General features: G+C 43.5%; 1 protein-coding gene across 3 annotated transcripts in view; it reads left to right on the top strand.

The window, feature by feature from the left end:
- Positions 1–4247: 4247 nt before the first annotated feature.
- Positions 4248–22827, top strand: part of LOC143104281 (OTU domain-containing protein 5-A-like) — a 36091-nt gene continuing 17511 nt past the window's right edge. For 2 of the 3 annotated variants that reach the window (XM_076268277.1, XM_076268275.1), the window contains exons 1-4: positions 4248–5019; positions 16562–16652; positions 20638–20702; positions 20867–21023. In XM_076268277.1, the coding sequence (XP_076124392.1) occupies positions 4489–5019; positions 16562–16652; positions 20638–20702; positions 20867–21023 (844 nt within the window). In that variant the 5' untranslated portion in view covers positions 4248–4488. The remainder of the gene's footprint in view (positions 5020–16561; positions 16653–20637; positions 20703–20866; positions 21024–22827) is intronic. The other variant, XM_076268276.1, reaches the window with a different exon arrangement.

Genomic DNA, 22827 nt, shown 5'->3' with positions numbered 1-22827 from the left:
AGGTGACAGAGGAGGACAAAGAGGAGGACGAACATGGAACAGGAACATTCTAACCAAGAGGGTGTATGTGTGTGTGTGTGTGTGTGTGTGTGTTGTGGAGACATCTTCATCCTGACCTACAGTTCACAGTATACACACTTTACAGTACACAGACATCTGATCTGAAGTGAATATTTTCCCTCCATGAGCTGTGTCTTCAGGTGGCTTTGGTCAGCGGTCTGTGTGTGTGTGTGTGTGAGTGTGTGTATGAGTGAGCGTGTGTGTGAGTGTGTGTGTGTGCGTGAAAGAGAGAATTTTACAGACTACACGACTGTGTGTGTGTGTGTGTGTGTGTGTGAGAGAGAACTTTACAGACTACACGACTGTCTGTGTGTGTGTGTGTGAGAGAGAGAACTTTAGAGACTACACGACTGTGTGTGTGTGAGAGAGAGAACTTTAGAGACTACACGACTGTGTGTGTGTGTGTGTGTGTGTGTGTGTGAGAGAGAGAGAACTTTAGAGACTACACGACTGTGTGTGTGTGTGTGTGTGTGTGTGTGAGAGAGATAGAGATAACCACTTATAATATTTTAGATACCAGTATTAGAAGGCTTACACCAACAACTGACCCTGAATTATGTGTTTTCAGCAAATAGGATTGTTTCATTGTGTATGTGTGTGTGTGTGTGTGTGTGTGTGTGTGTGTGTGTGTGTGTGTGTGTGTGTGTGTGTGCGCATGTCTTGTAGGACAACATTACCTTTTCCATAAACTGATGATCTGATGTCGCTTTGGACAAAACCATCTATCTATTCCACACTTCCAACTCCAACTCCATGCACTGGGAGATGAGCTGTGTGTGTGTGTGTGGGTGTGTGTGTGTGTGTGCATGTGTGTATGTGTGTGTATGTACTCCAACTCCATGCACTGGGAGATGAGCTGTGCGTGCGTGCGTGCGTGTGTGTGTGTGTTTGTGTGTGTGTGTGTGTGTGTATGTGTGTGTGTGTGTGTGTGTACTCCTATCCTGCCCCAGCAGCTGTTCCCCGGGAGGAGGCTCTGCCCCTCTGTTCTAGCCGGAAGGACCCAGCTCTGCCCTTTCCCAAACATCCGCGGTTCTGACCCGTCCAGCTCTGGTTCTACGCGGCCTCAGACCCGTTTGACCTGAGATTCTATCCAGTGTGGCAGTGACACCAGTGACCACGGCAACAGTAACCGAGGCAACAGAGACCACGCCAACAGTGATCAGGGAAACAGTGACCATGGGGCAGCAGTGATGGGTTGTTACCTGGGGCAACACATGCACAGTGCCCCTAGGTTACAGCCCACTCTGCAGTTGAAGAATGAGTATGTGTGTGTGTGTGTGTGTGCATGCATGTGCGTGTGTGTGTGTGTGTGTGTGCGTGCATGTGCGTGTGTGTGTGTGTGTGCGTGCGTGTGTGTGTGTGTGTGTGTGTGTGTGCGTGTGTGTGTGTGTGTGTGTGTGCGTGTTTGTGTCTGTGTGTGTGTGCGTGTGGGTGTGCGTGTGCGTGTGCGTGCGTGCGTGTGGCTGTGTGTGTGTGTGTGTGCGTGCGTGCGTGTGGCTGTGTGTGTGTGTGTGTGTGTGACTGGGCCAAGTGACTGGAGTGATGGTTAGACTGAATTATTGGAGCTGAATTGTCTCTGTAAAATTCTGAATATTATTATTATTATTATTATCAACCCCCTCAGCCCCTCCCCACCCTCCTGTCCAGCTTGTCCATTTGGGGCGACAGTCGTGAGAAACGGGCACATCTGTAATGTTTTGTGCGATGCCTGAGGATGAAAAGATAAACATTTTTGTTATGAATCAAAGAGCACAATCTACCTCAGTCATCTGTAAGGCGGCCAGCACCTCCTAGTGGATATTTTCAGTACTACAGTTTGCAAAGCTGCATCTGCAGGACTGTTCCTAGTGCTACTGTAGCAGGTCCTAACTGGTCACGATGAGACCAGGTGCTACTGTAGCAGGTCCTAACTGGTCATGATGAGACCAGGTGCTACTGTAGCAGGTCCTAACTGGTCATGATGAGACCAGGTGCTACTGTAGCAGATCCTAACTGGTCATGATGAGACCAGGTAGAGTGCTAGAGGTAGTGAATAACTGAATAACTGTAACATTTGCTGTAGTACACGCTGCAGAAAGGAAATAGTCAGATTACTATTCGTTTATCAATGTTACCACTAGAGGCGCTATTACACCTGCTGACCACTAGAGGCGCTATTACACCTGCTGACCCAAACCTGCCCTCACCTGAGGCTCTGTGCTCACCTGTGTGAACGTCACAGTCAATTAGCTAAACCTGTCTGAACCCGTCACCTTCAGAACCCCCAGCCAGGCTCAGTTAGATCTGCTTTAGCTTGCACACTCTCCTGCACAATCTCATGTAGCCATGACAACCTGTAACAACAACTATCAAATCACAATCAATGCTTTGGTTGGCAGACTCAGAAACTTGAGAAATCTGTAGCCATTTAAGGCTCCCTGTTGTTTTCTTTCTTTCATTTTCCACAAAACTGTGAAGAAACGACTGAAATGCCTGCTGCCTGTTTTTCCTCTGTGATGGACATCAGCCGTGTCCCAGCTGTGGTCAAGGACAATTCCAGGAATCGAGTCTTTGGCCCCGAGTTTAGCAGCGATGTCTCCATACCATAAAGGCTTTTCTCCTATTCGGGCTCTCGGGCGTATTAAATGTTTACGGCGATATGGGTTCGGGAAAAGCTATGTCAAGGCAGGGACTCTGAAATGTGAATTTGAATATACCAATTGCATGCAACTGCATTAAATTATGATCTGGGCTCTATCGGCAAATAAATCAACATCAATAAGACAATCAACAAGAATGGGGCGTCCTATGTGAACTCATTAGTAGGGCAGTAGGAGTAGACTAGGAGGATATCACCAAAATACCTACGCGGCTACGCCATAGGCCTACTGGCTGCAAATAGCCTCATCAATAACACAGCATGGTCAGGGTGGTAGGTAGCCTACATAGGCTACGTCATGGTTAGGGTGGTACAGTAGGTAGCCTACATACTGTAGGCTACGTCATGGTCAGGGTGGTAGGTAGCCTACATAGGCTACGTCATGGTTAGGGTGGTACAGTAGGTAGCCTACATACTGTAGGCTACGTCATGGTCAGGGTGGTACAGTAGGTAGCCTACATAGGCTACGTCATGGTTAGGGTGGTACAGTAGGTAGCCTACATACTGTAGGCTACGTCATGGTCAGGGTGGTAGGTTGCCTACATAGGCTACGTCACTGTATCATATTGTAACGTAGGCCTATTGTATCACATATGTCAAAGCAATTTGCTGAATTGATATTTAGAGTTCAGAGAGGGTTCACTTCATTATTTAAACCATGCTATCTCAATGTGATGATTGGTAGTTAAATAGGCAACAGTTCAAGTTCATGAGAAGGAAACCTAGACCGATTTTATAATTGTAGGCTGCTTGCTGCTATTAGTAGCCGATATTTCCACTCTGTTTCCAAGATAAGATAGCTATACCATTTTGCTATACCATTTGTCTTTGATGTCTGACGCATTCCATTTAAAGGTATTGCTCAACACTGCTATTGGTCGGCCATGATCAGCGTTACCAAACCTTCCATTAATTGGGTCCAGCTGGGCTCAACCCATGTGTTGCGTTTGATCACACCTTCCTGCTGGCAGTTCTCTTGTGCAATACTGCCCGCGCTCTACCATATTCGCCCGTGACACATGGCTGCCAAACTCGGGGCCTTGGTGTTGGTGACTGTTACCTGGGGGGTATTCCAAGTGGTTTAGTGACAAACCTGGGTAAGTGGTAAACCTCCTAATAGAAGAGCTGTATGGCTTCATTCTCCTAACAGAACAATGCCATAGGGCTCTTGTTGTAGGAGGTTTACCACTTACTCTGAGTTCACTTACCCAGGTTTATCACTAAACCACGTACTTGGAGTACCCCCCTGCAGGCCTAACCTCGGCTGGAAACAGATTTTGTATATGAAGCTGTTGTGTATTCACTGCTATGCATTTTCCCCTTGAGAGAAAGTGTACTTTATGATGGAAATTTTATCAAGTTTATGCATGCAATAAATGTTTGAATACAAACCTTCCACCTTCGAGTTTATTTTGCAGGCTACTTGCATCAACACGTTGGAACTGTCTCTTCCACACCTGCAGATGTCAGTGTTTAAGCAGTAGCCTACTAATGCAGTATGACATTAGAGTAAAACATAGAAGAAGAAGTAACCGGAAGTGAGGTTAACTGTCGTAAGTGGTTTGTTGATGTTTGTGTCAAACTCTCGGACATTCTGTTGGAGAAGATCCGCGGATATTCGAGGGATATTCATCAGACGATACTCTAAAACGATAGTGACAGGCTCTTCAACGAGTGAGTTGTAGAGCGCATGTCTCTACCTCGCTTGGCAATACAACGAGCTGTTAGCCGTTAATTATTGTTCCGTATGAACTAGCTCCATAGCTAACGTTAGCTAACCACAGGTAGCTATGACTATTCTTCCAAAGAAGAAGCCTTCTTCGACCGTCGGAGTGACCGACCACTCCGATGACCCCGACAGGCGCAGCACCACCGATCCGCACCCCCACGCGCACCAGCACGCCAACCGGACGGGGTCGAGACCCCGCGCTTCTCCACCACCGTGGCCGTACCAGGCCGCGCCTCACACGTCAAGAGACGACAGGCGGATCGAGGCGACCTCGCGGCCCCAACAGGCCTCCCCGCAGCCGGTGGTGGCTGGCTCCTCGGTCGGTCCATGTGAAAGCAGCACCGCCGCGGCAGTGACGTGCATGGTGGGGACCCGCGGAGAGCTCGCTTGCGCCAATACCGCCGGTAGCTGCTGCTCAGGACCCGGGCTGAGCAAGAGGCGAAGGCAAACTGCATGCTCCAGCAGTTTACCGGGAGGCGGTGGTGGGGGTCCCGGGACCGAGAGCGAGGAGGGAGCCGGTGGAAACAACAGCGAAGACGAGTACGAGAACGCAGCATCTCAGCAAAGCGTGGACCCAGCGACTGTCGAGCAGGTGAAGTGTGCTACGCAAACTGATCTTAAATAACCTGTGTTAATTAGATAAAGGAGCGCGTTAACCGAGATGATTCCACAGTCACCGGGCCATTTGGAGCGCGGCTTGTTTACCTAACCGGCTGTTCCGTCTCCATGTTCAGCGCAGGCTCAAAGCGCAGCTTGAAAATGCATGCGGGGTCTGCCGGTGCAGTGGTCAGGCTCGAGGGGACTCGAGACAAGTATAGCTGTTCAGAATCCTCAGAGAGATTCCGAGCCTTGCTTGTGAGGGTCATTGTGGTTGTGAGTGAGTTGGGTTGTTTTGGTGTGGATTTAAATGAGGTTGCCAGATTTTATGAGATTGCCAGTGTTGATGTTGTTTCAGTTGAGGTTGCCAGGTTTGATGTGGATTACTTAAGGTTGTGTTAGTTGAGGTTACCAGTGTTGATGTGTAAGTCAAGGTTGCCAGTGTTTTGTATTAGTCAGGTATATAAGAATATATACTCTTTTGATCCTGTGAGGGAAATTTGGTATCAGGACAGTGAAGAATGACAGGAAGTGAGTGGGAGAGAGAGTCGATGGGATCCGGAAAGGACCACAGGGCGGGAATTGAACCCGGGTCGCCGGCGTACGGTGCAGGTGCCCCAGCCAGTTGCGCCACAGCTGGGGCCATAGTTTCTTCATTTTAAGAAAACTGAAATATGTAGTATCTTACTTTTTTGAAACTGAAGACTGACTTAAGTGAAAACGGCAGAACTAGGAGTAGCCCCATGAATAAGGGTTAGAGGTCAGGAAATGTAAGTTAACCGTAAGATCAGAATTCTGCACAACAGTAGCCACATAAGGGCCTGGATGGGCCAGTGCCGCCCAGATTGACAGCTGGCCCAGCCGGTCAGAAGTGCAAAACCTTAACTTGAAATTGAAGAAACGAAAATGTGCTGCTAAAATTGACAAATCCAACTCTGATGAAAAGCCAAATGCAACAGTGATGAGCACAGACACCCAAAACGTCATGTGGAGGCTGCTGCTGTTGCGTAAAATAAAAAGTGAGTTAAATGAAGCTAACAGAACATAGAGCCCAGTGGTCTGTGTTCAATTTCAAACAGAAACTGACCTTTGGAAGAACAGAAAAATGGATTAAAAAAAAATTAACTAGCAACTAACATTGCTAGTCCGTGGAGCAACAAAGTTACAGGCTATGCCTGTGCGTCTGTCACCCGTCGGGTAATTTGTGGCACAATTGAATGGTATTATGGAATCACTGGCCGAAAGAAAAAGAAACTAATCGTTTACAGATTAGGAAAGATTTCTTAATTAAGTGTGATCAAACTAGATGTACCGCAGAGCGGTACAAAATATGACCGCCGCCTAGGGCTGGGCGATATATCGGTATTACGACTACGACCGATATATTTTTGAAAACGATATGTAGTTGAGACAATATCGTTATACCGGTATTATGTCAAATAATGGGCCATTTTATCAAAGCCACTTGCTCTTCTGTGTTCAGACCATTCAGATAGCCGCAGCTCTGCTCAACTGCGCCCCTTGCGTGTGCACGTTCTCCCTCGCAGCACTACAAACTTTCAAACATGACGGACACCGAGTCAGATTTTGTTTACCGTGATCAGAGGTTGGTGCTGATGCCTATTCCGTCGGCACATCAACGGCTAGACCGAGAATTCTCGTTGTGAAATCAAAAATCCACTGGAGCTCCAAGCGGTTTTGTACACGCAGATTTAAGTTACAACACTGTTTAGCAGCTACAGCTCTTCGACTCACGGTAAAATGTCATTTTTGGTACATAGCCTAGCTAATTTAAATACACTGATGAATGCTTGCGTTTAGCGACAGTAGCAGATCTAAAGTCCTCAGGGAGACAACCTAAACGCTGGTTTTATTAAGAGGATATGCACGCGACTCGCGAGCAGTTAGGGCATCATTTTTTATGATTCCTGAAACCCCATTCAATCGTGCATAGGGATTTTTCTTACGAACCGGAACATGCAAAAATGAACGCATACAAAACGACGGTAGCGTCTATCACACTCTTGATGAGTGACTCAGTTACGTTGTTTAAGTAGCCTAATTTTTTAAAACTTTTTTTGTTGTTGATAGCAACATGTCTAGGCCATCATAGTCTACATTTGCTTGTCATCTAGGCATATCAAACCCTTACTGGTAAAAAAAAATGCATTGTGTGACAAAACTGCAGGTTTTTTCAATATTGTTGTGCCCAAAATAGCCTATTGCAAATTGCAGTACAATGTAGGCCTGCGTTGTCAGTCAGGGTCAACTTTTGGTCTTTTGTTATTTGCGCAGCTTTATCAGAGCAACTGTAGCCTATGCCTATTGTAGGCCTATGTTATTGTTTACACTTTTTTGCACAGCTCTGTTAGAGCAGTCTGAAATTAATATAATTAAAACTGGCTGTGTTGTCATAATTGTTGTGTTGAGTGAATATATGAAGCACTTCGCTCTTTCTGTTTGAAATATCAATATCGTATCGATATCGTATATCGCCAATCAGCCCCAAAATATCGGGATATCAGTTTTGGTCCATATCGCCCAGCCCTACCGCCGCCCAGTCCAGCACCTTTTTTCCACAAAAATAAATCACGCTGAAAGGCCTATATGATTCTAACTGTCTCACTAAATTGCATTAGCCACACTCAATTCTCACTGGTATCTGCTAGACAACAAGTACCAAAACATGATTAGTTCATAGATTTCACACGTAAAATTCATTTTATACAACCCCACCCCCATCTTGCCTGTTCATAATTCTGAGAAATTCTTGAATTGTGTGCATGTGTGTGGGGGTGTGTGTGTGTGTGCGTTCTTGTGTGTTTGCCTGCGTATGTGTGTTTGTGCATGTGCATGCATGTACATATGTCTACTGTGTGAGTATGTGTCATACGTATGATTACTGTGAATGCATGTGTGTGCGTGTGTATCTGTTTATGCACATGTGTGCACATGGAATGGGTTAACATGACCCCTGGAGGCAAACATACGGAAAAAATTGGTCATCCTAGGCCCTACAGTTCTCAAGATATTCACAGAAAACTGTGTCTGCCCTACCCTCCTTTCGGGGGGTCCAGTACAGCGGGGGGGCTACAGATCAAAACGAAAAACGATGGTTCCATGCTATCCATGTGGGGTTACATGCCCACCAAGTTTCGTGTACCCCGGTCTTTCAGTGTCCCGGGAATCCTTGTTGGTGCATGGTCACTAAATGTACACATAAATTATTTTATTGTAAGGCCCCCCATGAACGAAAGTTCACAAAACTTGGCATGCATTCGGAGGGTGTCATAATGATCCTACACTTTTAATTTCGTGCAGTTTTGACCTTGTCAGCCAGAGATATTGTGATGAAAACACCTAATTTTTTGCTTTTTAATTTTTAACTAGGTGGCGCTATACATGAAATAAGTGGTAATGGGATGGGTTGACATGCCCCCTTAAGACCAACATACAAAAAAAAAGGTGGACCTCCTAGGCCCTACAGTTCTCGAGATATTCACAGAAAACTGTCTCCGGCCACCTACAGGCCAGTTGGTGTATAGTAACATAAATGAATTTATTGTGTGGCCCCCCATGAACGGAATTCCACGAAAATGGGCGTGCATTCAGAGGGTGTCATAATGATCCTACACTTCCAATTTCGTGCAGTTTTGACTATGTTAGGTCACAGATACCTGCGATTACAACACCTCATTTTTACTTTTTTGTGTTTAACTAGGTGGCGCTATACATTAAATGAGTGGTTATGGAATGGGTTGACATGGCCCCTTGAGATCAACATACAAAAAAAAAAGGTCCTACTAAACCTTACGGTTCTCGAGATATTCCCAGAAAACTGTGTCTGCCCTACCCTCCTTTCGGGGGGTGCAGTCCAGCAGGGGGGCTACAGATCAAAACGAAAAACGATGGTTCCATGCTATCCATGTGGGGTTACATGCCCACCAAGTTTCGTCTACCCCGGTCTTTCAGTGTCCCGGGAATCATTGACGGAAATTTGGACATGCGAAAAAGGAAAACTGACTAAACCTATATGACCGCCGCTTCGCTGCGCGGCGGTCATAATAAATTGGGGGGTAGTGATGTGAGCACTCATTCAATGTGTGCGCATCTGCGCAAGTGAAACTGAACCACTGAAGATAGCACTGGAACTCACTTTGTTTTTATTCTTCTATGTTAAGTGAGTGCTGTACTTTCAGAGCAAAGACCTGAGTCAAATTCCTTGTTTGTTTACGCAAACCTGGCCAATAAAGCTGATTCTGAAAACGCGGGTAGAAGCAACAAACAATGTTATTGTAAGTTACACTATACAGGTTTAGATATTTTTGGCGACTATAGAGCTCCCTGTAGGGTCGCGATATATGTATATTTTACTCTGCTGTTGTAAATAGCAAACATCTCGTGACCTGTCCCCCCTGTACACAATGAAAATGCTTTTGTTGTGGAGGTAAAGGATTAATATCTACTGACAAGGTAGGCTGATGTTTCACGATTATTGCGAGATTTGTCGGGCCACCTTTCTTGAAGTTGCAAGGCTGGTTTTCTCTGTAGCGACTCTATGCTGTATAGCTATACTAGGTGAAACGATTCACCAGTATCACAAGTTCGTTTAGCATCAAATTGGCTTCGTAAGGGTGAAAATCTTGCATAGTGTACCTTTAAAACAACGAATGAAGCGGACTCTTGCTGTCCATGAAAACAGCATAGATACTGGCTAGTCTAATAAAAAACAAAATGGAAATAACAGGTCTTTGAATTGACACTAGTTAAAGCTGCAGTTGGCAAGATTTTTTTGATCATATTCACTGAAACCGACACTATGCTCTGTCCGACAGAACAAGATAAATTATCCAGTTTTAGAAAAAAAACACACACTTCTACCTCCACTTAGAGCCTGTTATTTGTTTTGCAAAAATCCACAGCTCCCGGTTCTTCTGGTCCAATCAGAGCAGGGCTGTGTGAGATCTGAATGTCAATCACAGTCTGGTGCAGTCTGGTGCGCACTGACGAGCATGAACTCGATGAGGGGATGCTTGGTGGTAGTAGGGGAGGGGCATGAGAGTTGTAAACATTCAAAATTTTGGCTAAGTCCCCTCAATCTGTCAGACTTGCCAACTGCAGCTTTAACGCCTGCTAGAGTTGAGTGTAGGTTGAAATGCAATCGGTTGCCATAAAGGCTATCCTAAAATCCAGCGATAAAACAAAGCATGAAGTCCTTGAGCGTCTGTCCTAGCAAGCTTTTACATGATCATATTATAACTACTGTTAGCTACATAACATCTAAGCGAACATAGCTTAATGTCACTGTTTAACAAACAAACTAGCATGCTATGCAGCCCAACAAGCAAGCACAGGTAACTAGCATGCTATGCAGCCAAACAAGCACACACAGCTAAATGTGAGGACTACTAACTCCAGTTATCTAGTCCATCATTATTTCCGTCATGCATTGTTCTCGATATGAGCTAGTTAGAGATGGAGATAGCCTTGCCCTATTCTATTATCACACAGGTCTGACTAAATTCAACATTCTCTCCAGAAACACTTTGTTGTAGCCTATAGCCTATGGACCTGGCCCAAAACATGCGACAGCATGCTTTACCCTTACAAACTGTCATAGTATAATACGCAGTTTCTGGCATCCATGAGCAAAGCATTTGTAGATGAATAGCCAACATAACTTAACTGTAGCTACATCTGATTCATCTTCAGGTTATAGCAACGTTACAAGCACTAAGTGATACACAACTTTATTTTCCTACATTAATTTGATTAACAGGCTAGCCTACATGGCAATTAAGCACATTGATTAACAGGCTAGCCTACATGGCGATTAAGCACATCAGTGTTTCCCCTAGAATTTTTTCCAGCAGCGGTGCTGTTGATCGTAGGAAGCCCACCCCCCAAAAAAGAGAAAAATTTGAAAAAATGACTCCATAAATGGTGATTTCTGGTGGATTTTGTGAAAGAAATGGACAGATTGAGTTACAAATTATGACATAACCATCAACACAAGCATTTACAAAGCATGATTATTGCAGTACTTGAACAGGATTATTCATGTTTTTCTTTCACCTTTTTCATTTACATTATTAGTATTAGCCACTGTAGGCCACTGTACAAACTATTACTATTTAGAATATACAGTGCTGTGCATAAGTTAAGACATTTATATATAATAACATTTATTTATTTACGATACAAGATACATTAAAAAAATAATTGATGTCCTATTTTTTTTTTAATTAAGGCATTAAGACAAAAGGCAAAATATGTTTTTTATTCCACTTTTTAGCCAATTTCAGCATGGGTGTCTTAACTTTTGCACAGCACTGTATAAACTATATAGACTTCTCTTTCATGCCATTACACTGTATTGGTGCTGTGCAAGTCGAATTGAGTGCCTGTCTGTGAAAAATATGTCCACCATCTTGTTTTTAAAAAAAGATAAAAACAGGATATTCTAGAAAACATCTTTCTTTAATTTATCCAAATGTTTAACACACGATAACTTGCATCCGTCTGACTCTCCCACACCAACATACTGGCCCTTCTTAAAAGAGCACCTGTGGGTGTGGCCCACTTAACTTAATTAACAATTACTTTCACCTGCAGACAGTTAGTCAGCTAACACACAGACAGGAATGTGCGCAAAAGTGCATTCAATTAAAACTGTGTTCTAAAATAGGGAAGATGTAGTCAGCATCTTCACATTACCTTCCCCCTCTTTTAAGCTTGTAAACCTAGTTTCAAGCGCATACAAAAAAAAACAGTACATTACAATAAATTGTGCAAGTCATTAGTGCTTTAAAAGATCAGTTCAACAATGTCTCAGGTGACTGCCAGTCTTTTCAAGATCATTCCTTCTTGGCCCAACACTGCACTCTTCACAGTACACAGCCCCCCTGATACCTGATACCTCCTCATCCAGGCCTCCAGACTGCCTGACACACCGCTCAGCCCTCTGCAATCCCAGCAGATAACAGGCTATCCGAGCACCGGCCTACTCCCAAGGCCACAGGCCAGTCTGCCACTAGATATACTCAGGAAGTACTCAGGTCACTGCTGCTCTCTTGGGCAATAGCTCCCCACAAGGCTCACATCAGCATCAAGGAGTTCCCGAGCTATTCCTCCATCAGGCATAGGCCAACCCAACAGGACCGCAGCGCAACTCCTCCAGTGATCTTTTCCCAGCAGGTCTCTTCATCGGCCTTCCATCCCCTTCTCCGCAGTACACCTTCATGTTCCAAATCAATGAAAAAGTGGGTTCCCTCCACACTCCCACCGCTGCCACCAAATGTGAAAAATATGTCCACCATCTTGTTTTTAAAAAAAGATAAAAACAGGATATTCTAGAAAACATCTTTCTTTAATTTATCCAAATGTTTAACACACGATAACTTGCACATCAATCCGTCTGACTCTCCCACACCAACACACTGGCCCTTCTTAAAAGAGCACCTGTGGGTGTGGCCCACGTAACTTAATTAACAATTACTTTCACCTGCAGACAGTTAGTCAGCTAACACACAGACAGGAATATGTGCAAAAGTGCATTCAATTAAAAACTAAATTGACTAAGTGTTCTAAAATAGGGAAGATGTAGTCAGCATCTTCACACTGTCACTTAAATGCCGTGACGGCTCGTGACGCTGGCTTGATTCTCACGATTTTAAGCTAACTTAGTAGAGTTGTTGTGCATGGTGCATAAGAATATGTGGATGAAATTAATTGTTTCCCATTGGTAAAATAAATGGTCAAAAATTCGAAGAAAATCTATCTTGGATTATAGCAGATAAGTGTCTTGTATCATATCTATAATTTTGGTGAGCTCTACAGGAATTACAAACTATCTCAGATGTAAATGCTTGCGTATCCTATTACTCAAATTCAATTAAACCCACCAATAGGCTAGCTAGACCTTAGTTACACAGCCTAGGTATGTTAGCAACACAGGGCTTGAGAGCATTGCCTGTATCACAAACAAAAACGAAACAATGCGTGGAATTTATCTGGGAATAGGCTACTGAAGGTAGGGGCGAGCTATCTCGCTGGCGTGTTTAATTTGGTTCCTTGGTTAACATAATGTATGCTAAGTTTTTTTGCACAAAATTGCATCTGCTAATAAACTTAAACATAAACACAAACAAGCGTGATCTCCTGTGGAATCCTGACTGCGCCTTCAACGTTAGCCTACTATTATTTGTTGACATGAAACCTGAACGAACGGCAGCTGTTCCTGAAGTTCACTTCCGTCTATTTTATTTTTTTAATTAGGCAACTTTTTTTGCAGTGGCGCTTGAATTCCAGGAGCGGCGCTGCGCCGCTGATGAATACATTGTAGGGGAAACACTGCACATTGAAGAGGCTTTCTGTTCATTGTATCACATTTTATTTTCAGTGTAGTGCTGTCACTTTTGTGAAAAAATCCTGTTCGATTTTTGAGACATAAGTGTTCATTGAATCGATTGTAAAATCGATGTTTCATGTCTAAAGACGTTTCCATTTTCAACGGCAAATATAGGCCAATTCACAAACAACTAACAGGCATTAGGACGAACGTAAAGAGGGCGCTTGTAGACGCAAGCCAGCAATATTTCTGATGATTTATTGGCGTGAAGTTTCGTGCCTGCAGTACTGCTGCAGGCTTCAACGTAGCTGTGTCTGTGTTTACGATTAGAAATGTCAAACAAATTTCGCCTATGTAGAACTCGATTGCACAGTTTGCATAGCCTACCACTTTGTTCTTCTCCATAGTTTGATCTACCAAAAATCCGAAGTAGGCCTACTTCCACATGGAACTCCTCATGTTATTAGGGCCTATCACTTGTCTCTCTCATGTCGCACAGGTTGATTTTTTGGCAAAACACGAGCAGCACAGTAGCTCATTGAAACGGCTGTTTCCGGTGCGTAAAATTGGTGGGAATTTTCTTTTTAGCTTTCGCAATGCTTACTGCACTTCGGAAATCTTTTATATTCTTATATTCTTGTTTGTGAATTTTGTTACATCTATCTATTTGTTTAATTTGTTTAAAATTAATAGTGTACATATTTGGTTAAAATCGATTCCCTATTTTAGTTTTCGAAACTTGTGTTGTTTGGTCCAATCGATTGTGCAATCGATTTTCGAACGTAAAGTGACAGCCCTATTCCCATGTGATACTCCTCATGCCCAATAATACACGTCACGCTTTATGTTGCTATTTGGTTCCGCAACCTGGCTCCTCAATATAATAATAATAATAATAATAATAATAATAATAATAATAATACATTTTATTTGTTACATAGCGCCTTTCAAAGCACCCAAGGTCGCTTTACACACTAGACATTTACAAGTAAGACAAAAGATGCCGGACGGAGCGGCGTAGTCGCCAGCATTCCCGTGACATCAAGACAAACAAACAAATTTACAAAATAACAATTGACACACAAGACAAAAGATGCCTGATGGAGCGGCGTAATCGCCAGCGTACCCGAGATACCTAACGGTAGACATACAAGACAGACAACAAACAAAATTTAACAAGTAATAAAATAAATAAATAAATAATAAATTAAAATAAAGAAAAGTCCGTGTTAACTTATCAGTCCAATTTGCCGGCTTGTATTACGCTGGCGGCACAAAGTACCAGGCTGGCAATGCTGCTGTTTAGACCAGATGACTTCTCAGATCTCAATTGATAACAGGTCCGTCTGGGTTCTCCCAAGGATACAAGGACACAAGGAGGTTTATTTGTCACATACATATTTCGATTGGTGTTCAGTTTTTTCTGTGCAAGTGTGAAGAAAGAAAGACCAAGAAATATTTTACTGAATAGCAAGAGAGAATAAAAAGTGCAGTGTGTGTGCAGTCCATGTGCAAGTGTGTAATAAAAACATCAAATAGGCTACATGGAGGATGTTCTGATGAGTCTGCTGTCATCACCATCATTACCCCAAGCCAAGTTCAAATCAAACTATTGAAAACATTTACTTCAAGATGATCTATCGCAGCGGTTCCCAAACTTTTTTCCCCGCGGACCACCACCTACATCCTGACTCGGCTCGTGTACCTCCACCATCCAACACATAAAAAAGCAACTCATTCTATTGACGCATTCCAGGCATCGTTGTTTAATTAGCCGCCCTACATGATAACATAATCAAAATGTGCAACTGGTCTATGAGCTCTCACGTTAAAAAAAAAACAGTGTGGAGAACCACATTAGAATGGTTAGGTAGCATCTCACTGCAGACCACGCACTGTGGCTTTGGGCAGTCTGCTCCCAATCCACGTGAAGCCTAGGGCTATATGCCTCATCATACTTTCGTTTTCTTCGCACAGTCTTTTCTGTCTCGTTCTTTCTTTTATCCCCCTGCGCTCCACCTCCACCTTCATTAGTCTGCCCCCCATCCCATTCCATCGTTCCCTGTGTCCTGCTCTGTTTCTCTCGCTTCTCCTCTTCGATCGCTTTTATTAGGCCTTTTGGACAGTGTCCCTGTTTTTAGCCAGTTTTCCATGTTTACGCAGCGTTCTACCTAGCCTATACGTCAACGAAACTAACGCGCCAGATATTCTGGCTGCCCGCAGGAAATCACATGTAGCCTATTGTGTGTAGCTTATTTTTTAATGAAAACATACCCTATTATAGAGTTTACAAATGATTTCCTTTAATTTCACGTTTCCATATCATTATAACCTGATTCGAAATTATGTATTATTTATTCATTAATTAGAGTATTAATTAATTAATCATTTTTAACTCCTTTCCGCCATTGCCCTTTTCATCTCGCGTACCCCCTAGTGGCAGCTCGCGTACCACTCCCTGATCTATCGCATTGCATTTAAAGAATCACTTCAAATGTGGTTAAAAGTAACCAATCCTTCATGCTCATACACTGCTCACAAAAAGTCAGGGATATTCGGCTTTCGGGTGAAATTTCAGGATGAACCTAAAATTCACTATAACCTTTACAGGTGAACTTAATGTGACCTTCTCTAAACCTTTGAATGTGCGTGTCCAACAGTTCAATGTTTCAGTACTTTCTGTACTGAAACATTACATTTCACCCGAAAGCCAGATATCCCTAACTTTTTGTGAGTAGTGTATTTCAAATTTAGTGGAGTCAAAGGTACAGTATTTGACTTTCAATTGTAGTGGAGTAAAAGTCACAAGTTTCCAAATATATTAGCCGAATACTCAAGTAAAGTACAGCCCACCCCTGCAACTAGGCTGTGTGTGTGTGTGTGTGTGTGTGTGTTTGTGTGTGGCTATGGCTATGTTTTTGTTTTATCAAGTGGCTAGATGTCACGGTCGGCTGCTAAAGAAGCTTTAAAAGGATGTTTACGGATGTTTGGCAGAAATTTGAAAGTGAAAAATAGTGGCCCACCCTTCTTCCCAAAAGTCCACCCTGTTGAACAATTCTGTCTGCCACTGGTTGAGGAGCCAGTGGTTTGCATTAGTTGAGGTTGCCTGTGTTGATGGTGTGTGTGTGTGTGTGTGCTGATGGGTGTGTGTCTGACTCGTGTGTTGTTGGTGTGTGTTGTGTTGAAGCAGGAGCAGTGGTTTGAAAAGGCTCTGAAGAAGAAAGGCTTTGTCATCAAGAAGATGAAGGAAGATGGAGCCTGTCTCTTCAGAGCAGTGGGTAAGCCATAACACATACACACACACACACCACACACACACACACACCACACAAACACACACACCACACACACAGACACACACACACACACACAGACACACACACCACACAAACACACACACCACACAAACACACACACACACACACACAGACACACACACCACACAAACACACACCACACACACCACACACACACACACACCACACACACACACACACACACACACACAGACACACACACCACACACACAGACACACACACACACACACACACCCACAAACAACACACACACACACACACACACACACACACACACACCTTCTTGGGGCCTGAGGCACATTGCATCTACATCGCTACATCATTCTGGTTTACTCTTGAGAAATGTGCAGTATGATCAATATGAGGCATGATCAATATGAAGTGTGATCAATATGAGGCATGATCAATATGAGGCATGATCAATATGAAGTGTGATCAATTTTAAGTGTGATCGATATGAAGTGTGATCGATATGAAGTGTGATTGATATGAAGTGTGATCGATATGAGGCATGATCAATATGAGGCATGATCAATATGAAGTATGATCAATATGAGGCATGATCAATATGAAGTGTGATTGATATGAAGTGTGATCAATATGAAGTGTGATCAATATGAAGTGTGATTAATATGAAGTGTGATTGATATAAAGTATGATCAATATGAGGCATGATCAATATTAGGCTTGGGTATTGGGTATTGGTTGGAACCGGGACTATCTTTGCGATTTTCCCGGAATCGTTCAAAAGTTTAAATTTCGATTCCTAGTTTCGATTCCCAGTCCGCCGACCGGAAGAAGAAACTGCTGAACACCAACGAAGAAGCGCATAGTTCATAGAATTAAAATTCATGGAGAAGGACTATTTCATTCAGAAAGCAGGGTTCCCGCGGATCCTTAAAAAGTCTTAAATACAACTGAATTTTCGAAAGAGAGGTATTAAATGTGCGTATGGGACCGCCAGGGAGTGCAAGAGAGCGAGTGATGTCTCCATCCAGTTTCGTGTATTTAAAACGCAATTGTATAAGTGACTAGGCTATTAGGCTACGGGAGGAAGTGTAGTGGTTGCAGAGTGAAGATGTTTTTCACGGGTTTGGTTAAAGGTGTGAAAACGGTAATAATACAGTAGGCCTATGTACAAAATAATATGCCTGACGTTTTCGTGGTGTAGCTGAGGCCAGAGAGATAGACAGGTAGCCTACGTGGAATGAGGGAGCCTACGGTAGAATGAGCGGGAGAAAGAGTTGGTAAGCCAGTTAGCGATAGGTTTGCCATATGTTCGAATTTAGGCCGGACATATGGATTTGAAAAGCCCTGTCCGGCGTCTGGCGCAGCCTCAAGCCGGACGCTCATTTGTCCTCCTTTTTGGAGTTGCGCTTGGCATCTAAAGTCTTTGCTTGGACGCAGCATCGTTTCACAAACTATGGACGCGAAGACTGCTGGTCAAATTATGTGCAGTGCTTCGCAATCAGGAGGAAATACTGTATATGTTAAGTTGATCTGTTTACATCTTTCCAGCGTGTGTTGCTGGCCTAGCCTAGGGAAGAAAATATCTGTCTAAGTTATAATAGCCTACCTGTAATATCTGCCAGCAGCTTGCTTGCCAGCGTTTCCCAGTAGGCTAGGCCTACTTCGCAAAAGTTGTGAAATATAACCGCATATTTTTTGAATGTCGGCGACTGCTACATAAAAAAAATAAAAAATACGTGCGTTCATAATAAATACGTGCGTGCTTGAGATGAAACCAGCAGTTTTCAGCAGGATCATGCGAGGAGGACCTGTCTCTTAATTAATTTAAAACAAGTTTTGCTTGGTTGGTTTAGAGACAACTGGTATGCAAAATGTAAAGTAGTGGATTAACTTTAATTTGCTGTGCTGCATATTGGACAATAGATGCACATAGTAAATTATATAAAGTAGGCCTATTAAAATATGTAAATAGCTTAGTCTAACTTTATATTAAATTATACTAAATATTGAAGGGAATCCAGTCCAGTGCACATGTCTTTGACAAGTGGCCCTAGGCTACTACAGACACAGGTGAAGAAGTCAGCCTCAGCCAGTAAGCAAAACCAAATATGTACAGCCAGCTTCAAAAGCAAGCAGCCCAGACCCTAAAATTGGGCATTTATAGCTGTGAAGGTAATTCACACACAATTATTTTTCTTTCGCCAAAATATATTTGGTAACTTCTGTAGACATCCAAAATGGGGTGGGGGTTAAAATTAGTAGGAAAAAAAAAATATTGCATAAACAGTCATATATATCTTTTTGCCGTGGTATAGTCTTAATTTTCATTTAGATGTCTTGAAAAGGTCTTAAAAGTCTTTAAATTTGCACTTGGAAAATGTGCAGATACCCTGAGAAAGACCGTTGGTTAGCTAGCTCATTTAAAATATCCTAAACTTTTTTTGACTCTGCCTTTAAAAAAAAAATCGGAATCGAGAATCGTTAGGAACCGGAATCGAAATAAGAAATCGGAATTGGAATCGGAATCGTTCAAATTCAAACGATACCCAACCCTACACCTCATATTGCATCACACCTCATATTACATCACACCTCATATTGCATCACACCTCATATTACATCAGACCCCCAGTTGTTATCTAAACCAACCAAAGCTTGACTGAAACACTGTAAAACCATTGACTTGTTTTAAATTAATTAAGAGACAGGTCCTCCTCGCATGATCTTGCTGAAAACTGCTGGTTTCATCTCAAGCACGCACGTATTATGAACGCACGTTTTTTTTTTATGTAGCCGGTCGCCGACATTCAAAAAATATGCGGTTATAGTTCAGAACTTTTGCGAAGTAGGCCTAGCCTACTGGGAAACGCTGGCAAGCAAGCTGCTGGCAGATATTACAGGTAGGCTATTATAACTTAGACAGATATTTTCTTCCCTAGGCTAGGCCAGCAACACACGCTGGAAAGATGCAAACAGATCAACTTAACATATACAGTATTTCCTCCTGATTGCGAAGCACTGTGGATAATTTGACCAGCAGTCTTCGCGTCCATAGTTTGTGAAACAATGCTGCGTCCGAGCAACGATTTTAGATGCCAAGCGCAACTCCAAAAAGGAGAACAAATGAGCGTCCGGTTTGAGGCTTCGCCGGACGCCGGACAGGGCTTTTAAAATCCAAATAGCCTAAATTCAAACGTATGGCCAACCTATCGCTCTTTCTCCCGTAGGCTTCCTCATTCCACGTAGGCTACCTGTATATCTCGCTGGCCTCAGCTACACCACGAAAACATCAGGCATATTATTTTGTACATAGGCCTACTGTATTATTACCGTTTTCACACCTTTAACCAAACCCGTGAAAAACATCTTCACTCTGCAACCACTACACTTCCTCCCGTAGCCTAATAGCCTAGTCACAATTGCGTTTTAAATACACGAAACTGGATGGAGACATCACTCGCTCTCTTGCACTCGCTGGCGGTCCCATACGCACATTTAATACCTCTCTTTCGAAAATTCAGTTGTATTTAAGGATCCGCGGGAACCCTGCTTTCTGAATGAAATAGTCTGACCTTCTCCATGAATTTTAATTCTATGAACTATGCGCTTCTTCATTGGTGTTCAACCGTTTCTTCTTCCGGTCGGCGGACTGGGAATCGAAACTAGGAATCGAAATTTAAACTTTTGAACGATTCCGGGAAAATCGCAAAGATAGTCCCGGTTCCAACCAATACTCGATATTCGATACCCAAGCCTAATGAGGTGTGATGTAATATGAGGTGTGATGTAATATGAGGTGTGATGCAATATGAGGTGTGATGCAATATGAGGTGTGATGTAATATGAGGTGTGATGCAATATGAGGTGTGATGTAATATGAGGTGTGATGCAATATGAGGTGTGATGCAATATGAGGTGTGATGCAATATGAGGCGTCTCTGGTTCATTGGTTGTCTTCTTGTGTCCATCCTGTAGCTGACCAGGTGTACGGGGACCAGGATATGCACGATGTGGTGCGGAAACACTGTATGGACTACCTGGTACGCTATCAGCAGGAACACACACACACACATACACACACACATACATACACACGCACACACACACACAGGGGTGTGCAGGTGAAAAATGTGGACTACCTCCAGCAATGTCACCTGTGTGTGTCTGTGTGTGTGTGTGTGTGTGTGTGTGTGTGTGTGTTTAGGTGAAGAATGAAGAGTACTTCTCCAGCTACGTCACCGAGGACTTCACCACCTACATCAACCGAAAGAGAAAGAGCAACTGCCATGGCAACCACATCGAGATGCAGGCCATGGCCGAGATGTACAACCGACCAGTGGAGGTGTATCAGTACAGCATAGGTAACACACACACACACGCACACGCACGCACGCACGCGCACGCACACACGTACGCACACACACACGCACGCACCCACGCACGCACGCACGCACGCACACACGCACGCACGCACGCACACACGTACGCACACACACACGCACGCACGCACCCACGCACGCACGCACGCACGCACGCACACACGCACGCACGCACACACACACACACACGTGCACACACACGCACACGGCAAAGATGTACAACCGACCAGTGGAGGTGTATCAGTACAGCATAGGTAACGCACACACACACACACACACACACACACACGTGCACACACACACACGCACGCACGCACGCACGCACACACACACACACGGCAAAGATGTACAACCGACCAGTGGAGGTGTATCAGTACAGCATAGGTACACGCACACACACACACACACGCACGCGCACACACGCACGCGCACACACACACGCGCACGCACACACACACACACACACGCACGCACGCACATATGAGGGGCCGTCTAGGCCTTAATTCATACTTGGTCTTACACACACTATCATAATCTTGCACATACACCACTATACTCATGCACACTCACTATTATAGTCATTTTACATGTATGTATGAGAGGGTATAGTCGTGTATGTGAGAGAGTATAGTAGTGTATGTGAAGGAGTATAGTAGTGAATGTGAGAGAGTATAGTAGTGTATGTGAGAGAGTAAAGAGTATAGTAGTGTATGTGAGAGAGTTTAGTAGTGTATGTGAGAGAGTTTAGTAGTATATGTGAGAGAGTTTAGTAGTGTATGTGAGAGACTATAGTAGTGTATGTGAGAGACTATAGTAGTGTATGTGAGAGAGTATAGTAGTGCATGTGAGAGAGTTTGGTAGTGTATGTGAGAGAGTATAGTAGTGTATGTGAGAGAGTTTAGTAGTGTATGCGAGAGAGTATACTAGTGTATGCAAGAGAGTATAGTAGTGTATGCGAGAGAGTTTAGTAGTGTATGTGAGAGAGTATAATAGTGTATGCGAGAGAGTTTAGTAGTGTATGCGAGAGAGTTTAGTAGTGTATGCGAGAGAGTTTAGTAGTGTATGTGAGAAGGTATAGTAGTGAATGCAAGAGAGTATAGTAGTGAATGTGAGAGAGTATAGTGGTGTATGCGAGAGAGTATAGTAGTATATGTGAGAGAGTATAGTGGTGTGTGTGAGAGAGTTTGCATGAAACGGAAGGGAGTTTGCATGAAACGGAAGGAGTTTGATTTCTCAGTTCCTGATTGGTTTGTCAATGTCACTTCTCTCTAGCTAGCCAATTAAAATCAAGGAAGGGGCGGGACCTACACTGTCAACAATGTTCGTGGTTCGTGTAGACCTAGTTGTTGAGGAAAATCAGCCAACTCCTATGTGACTAAATATTAAACTTCTACTGCAAACCGAATGCAAATTAGGCTACAAAGACATGAGGGGTGCCTATTCTATTATAATTGCCTAGGCTACCAGCTCCTTTTGTCTGGCGAAGTCATATTTTAGTGAACTGAGTCCTGAAAAATTGCTGCGGGACCTAGCATTTACACTGTCAACAGTTCGTATAACGTTAGAGGTGGAGGAAAAAAACAGCCAAGTCCTATGTGACTAAATATTAAACTACTACTGCAAACCGAATGCAAATTACAAAGACACAAGGGGTGACATATTCTATTGTAATGCCAGCTCCTTTTGTCTGGCGAAGTCATATTTTAGTGAACTGAGTCCTGAAAGATTGCCATTTCAGTTAGCTAGTTAGTTAGCATTAAGCCAGGCAGCAACGACATGCTGCTGG

This window comes from Alosa pseudoharengus, unplaced genomic scaffold, assembly GCF_046254945.1.
Source record: "Alosa pseudoharengus isolate Yale_2024_CS ecotype anadromous, Long Island Sound unplaced genomic scaffold, YU_APseudo_1.1 YU_APseudo_1.1_scf_5, whole genome shotgun sequence".
NCBI classification, from domain to species: Eukaryota; Metazoa; Chordata; class Actinopteri; order Clupeiformes; family Clupeidae; genus Alosa; species Alosa pseudoharengus.
The sequence above is the reverse complement of the archived record's forward strand: the minus strand, read 5'-3'. Positions and strand labels throughout refer to the sequence as shown.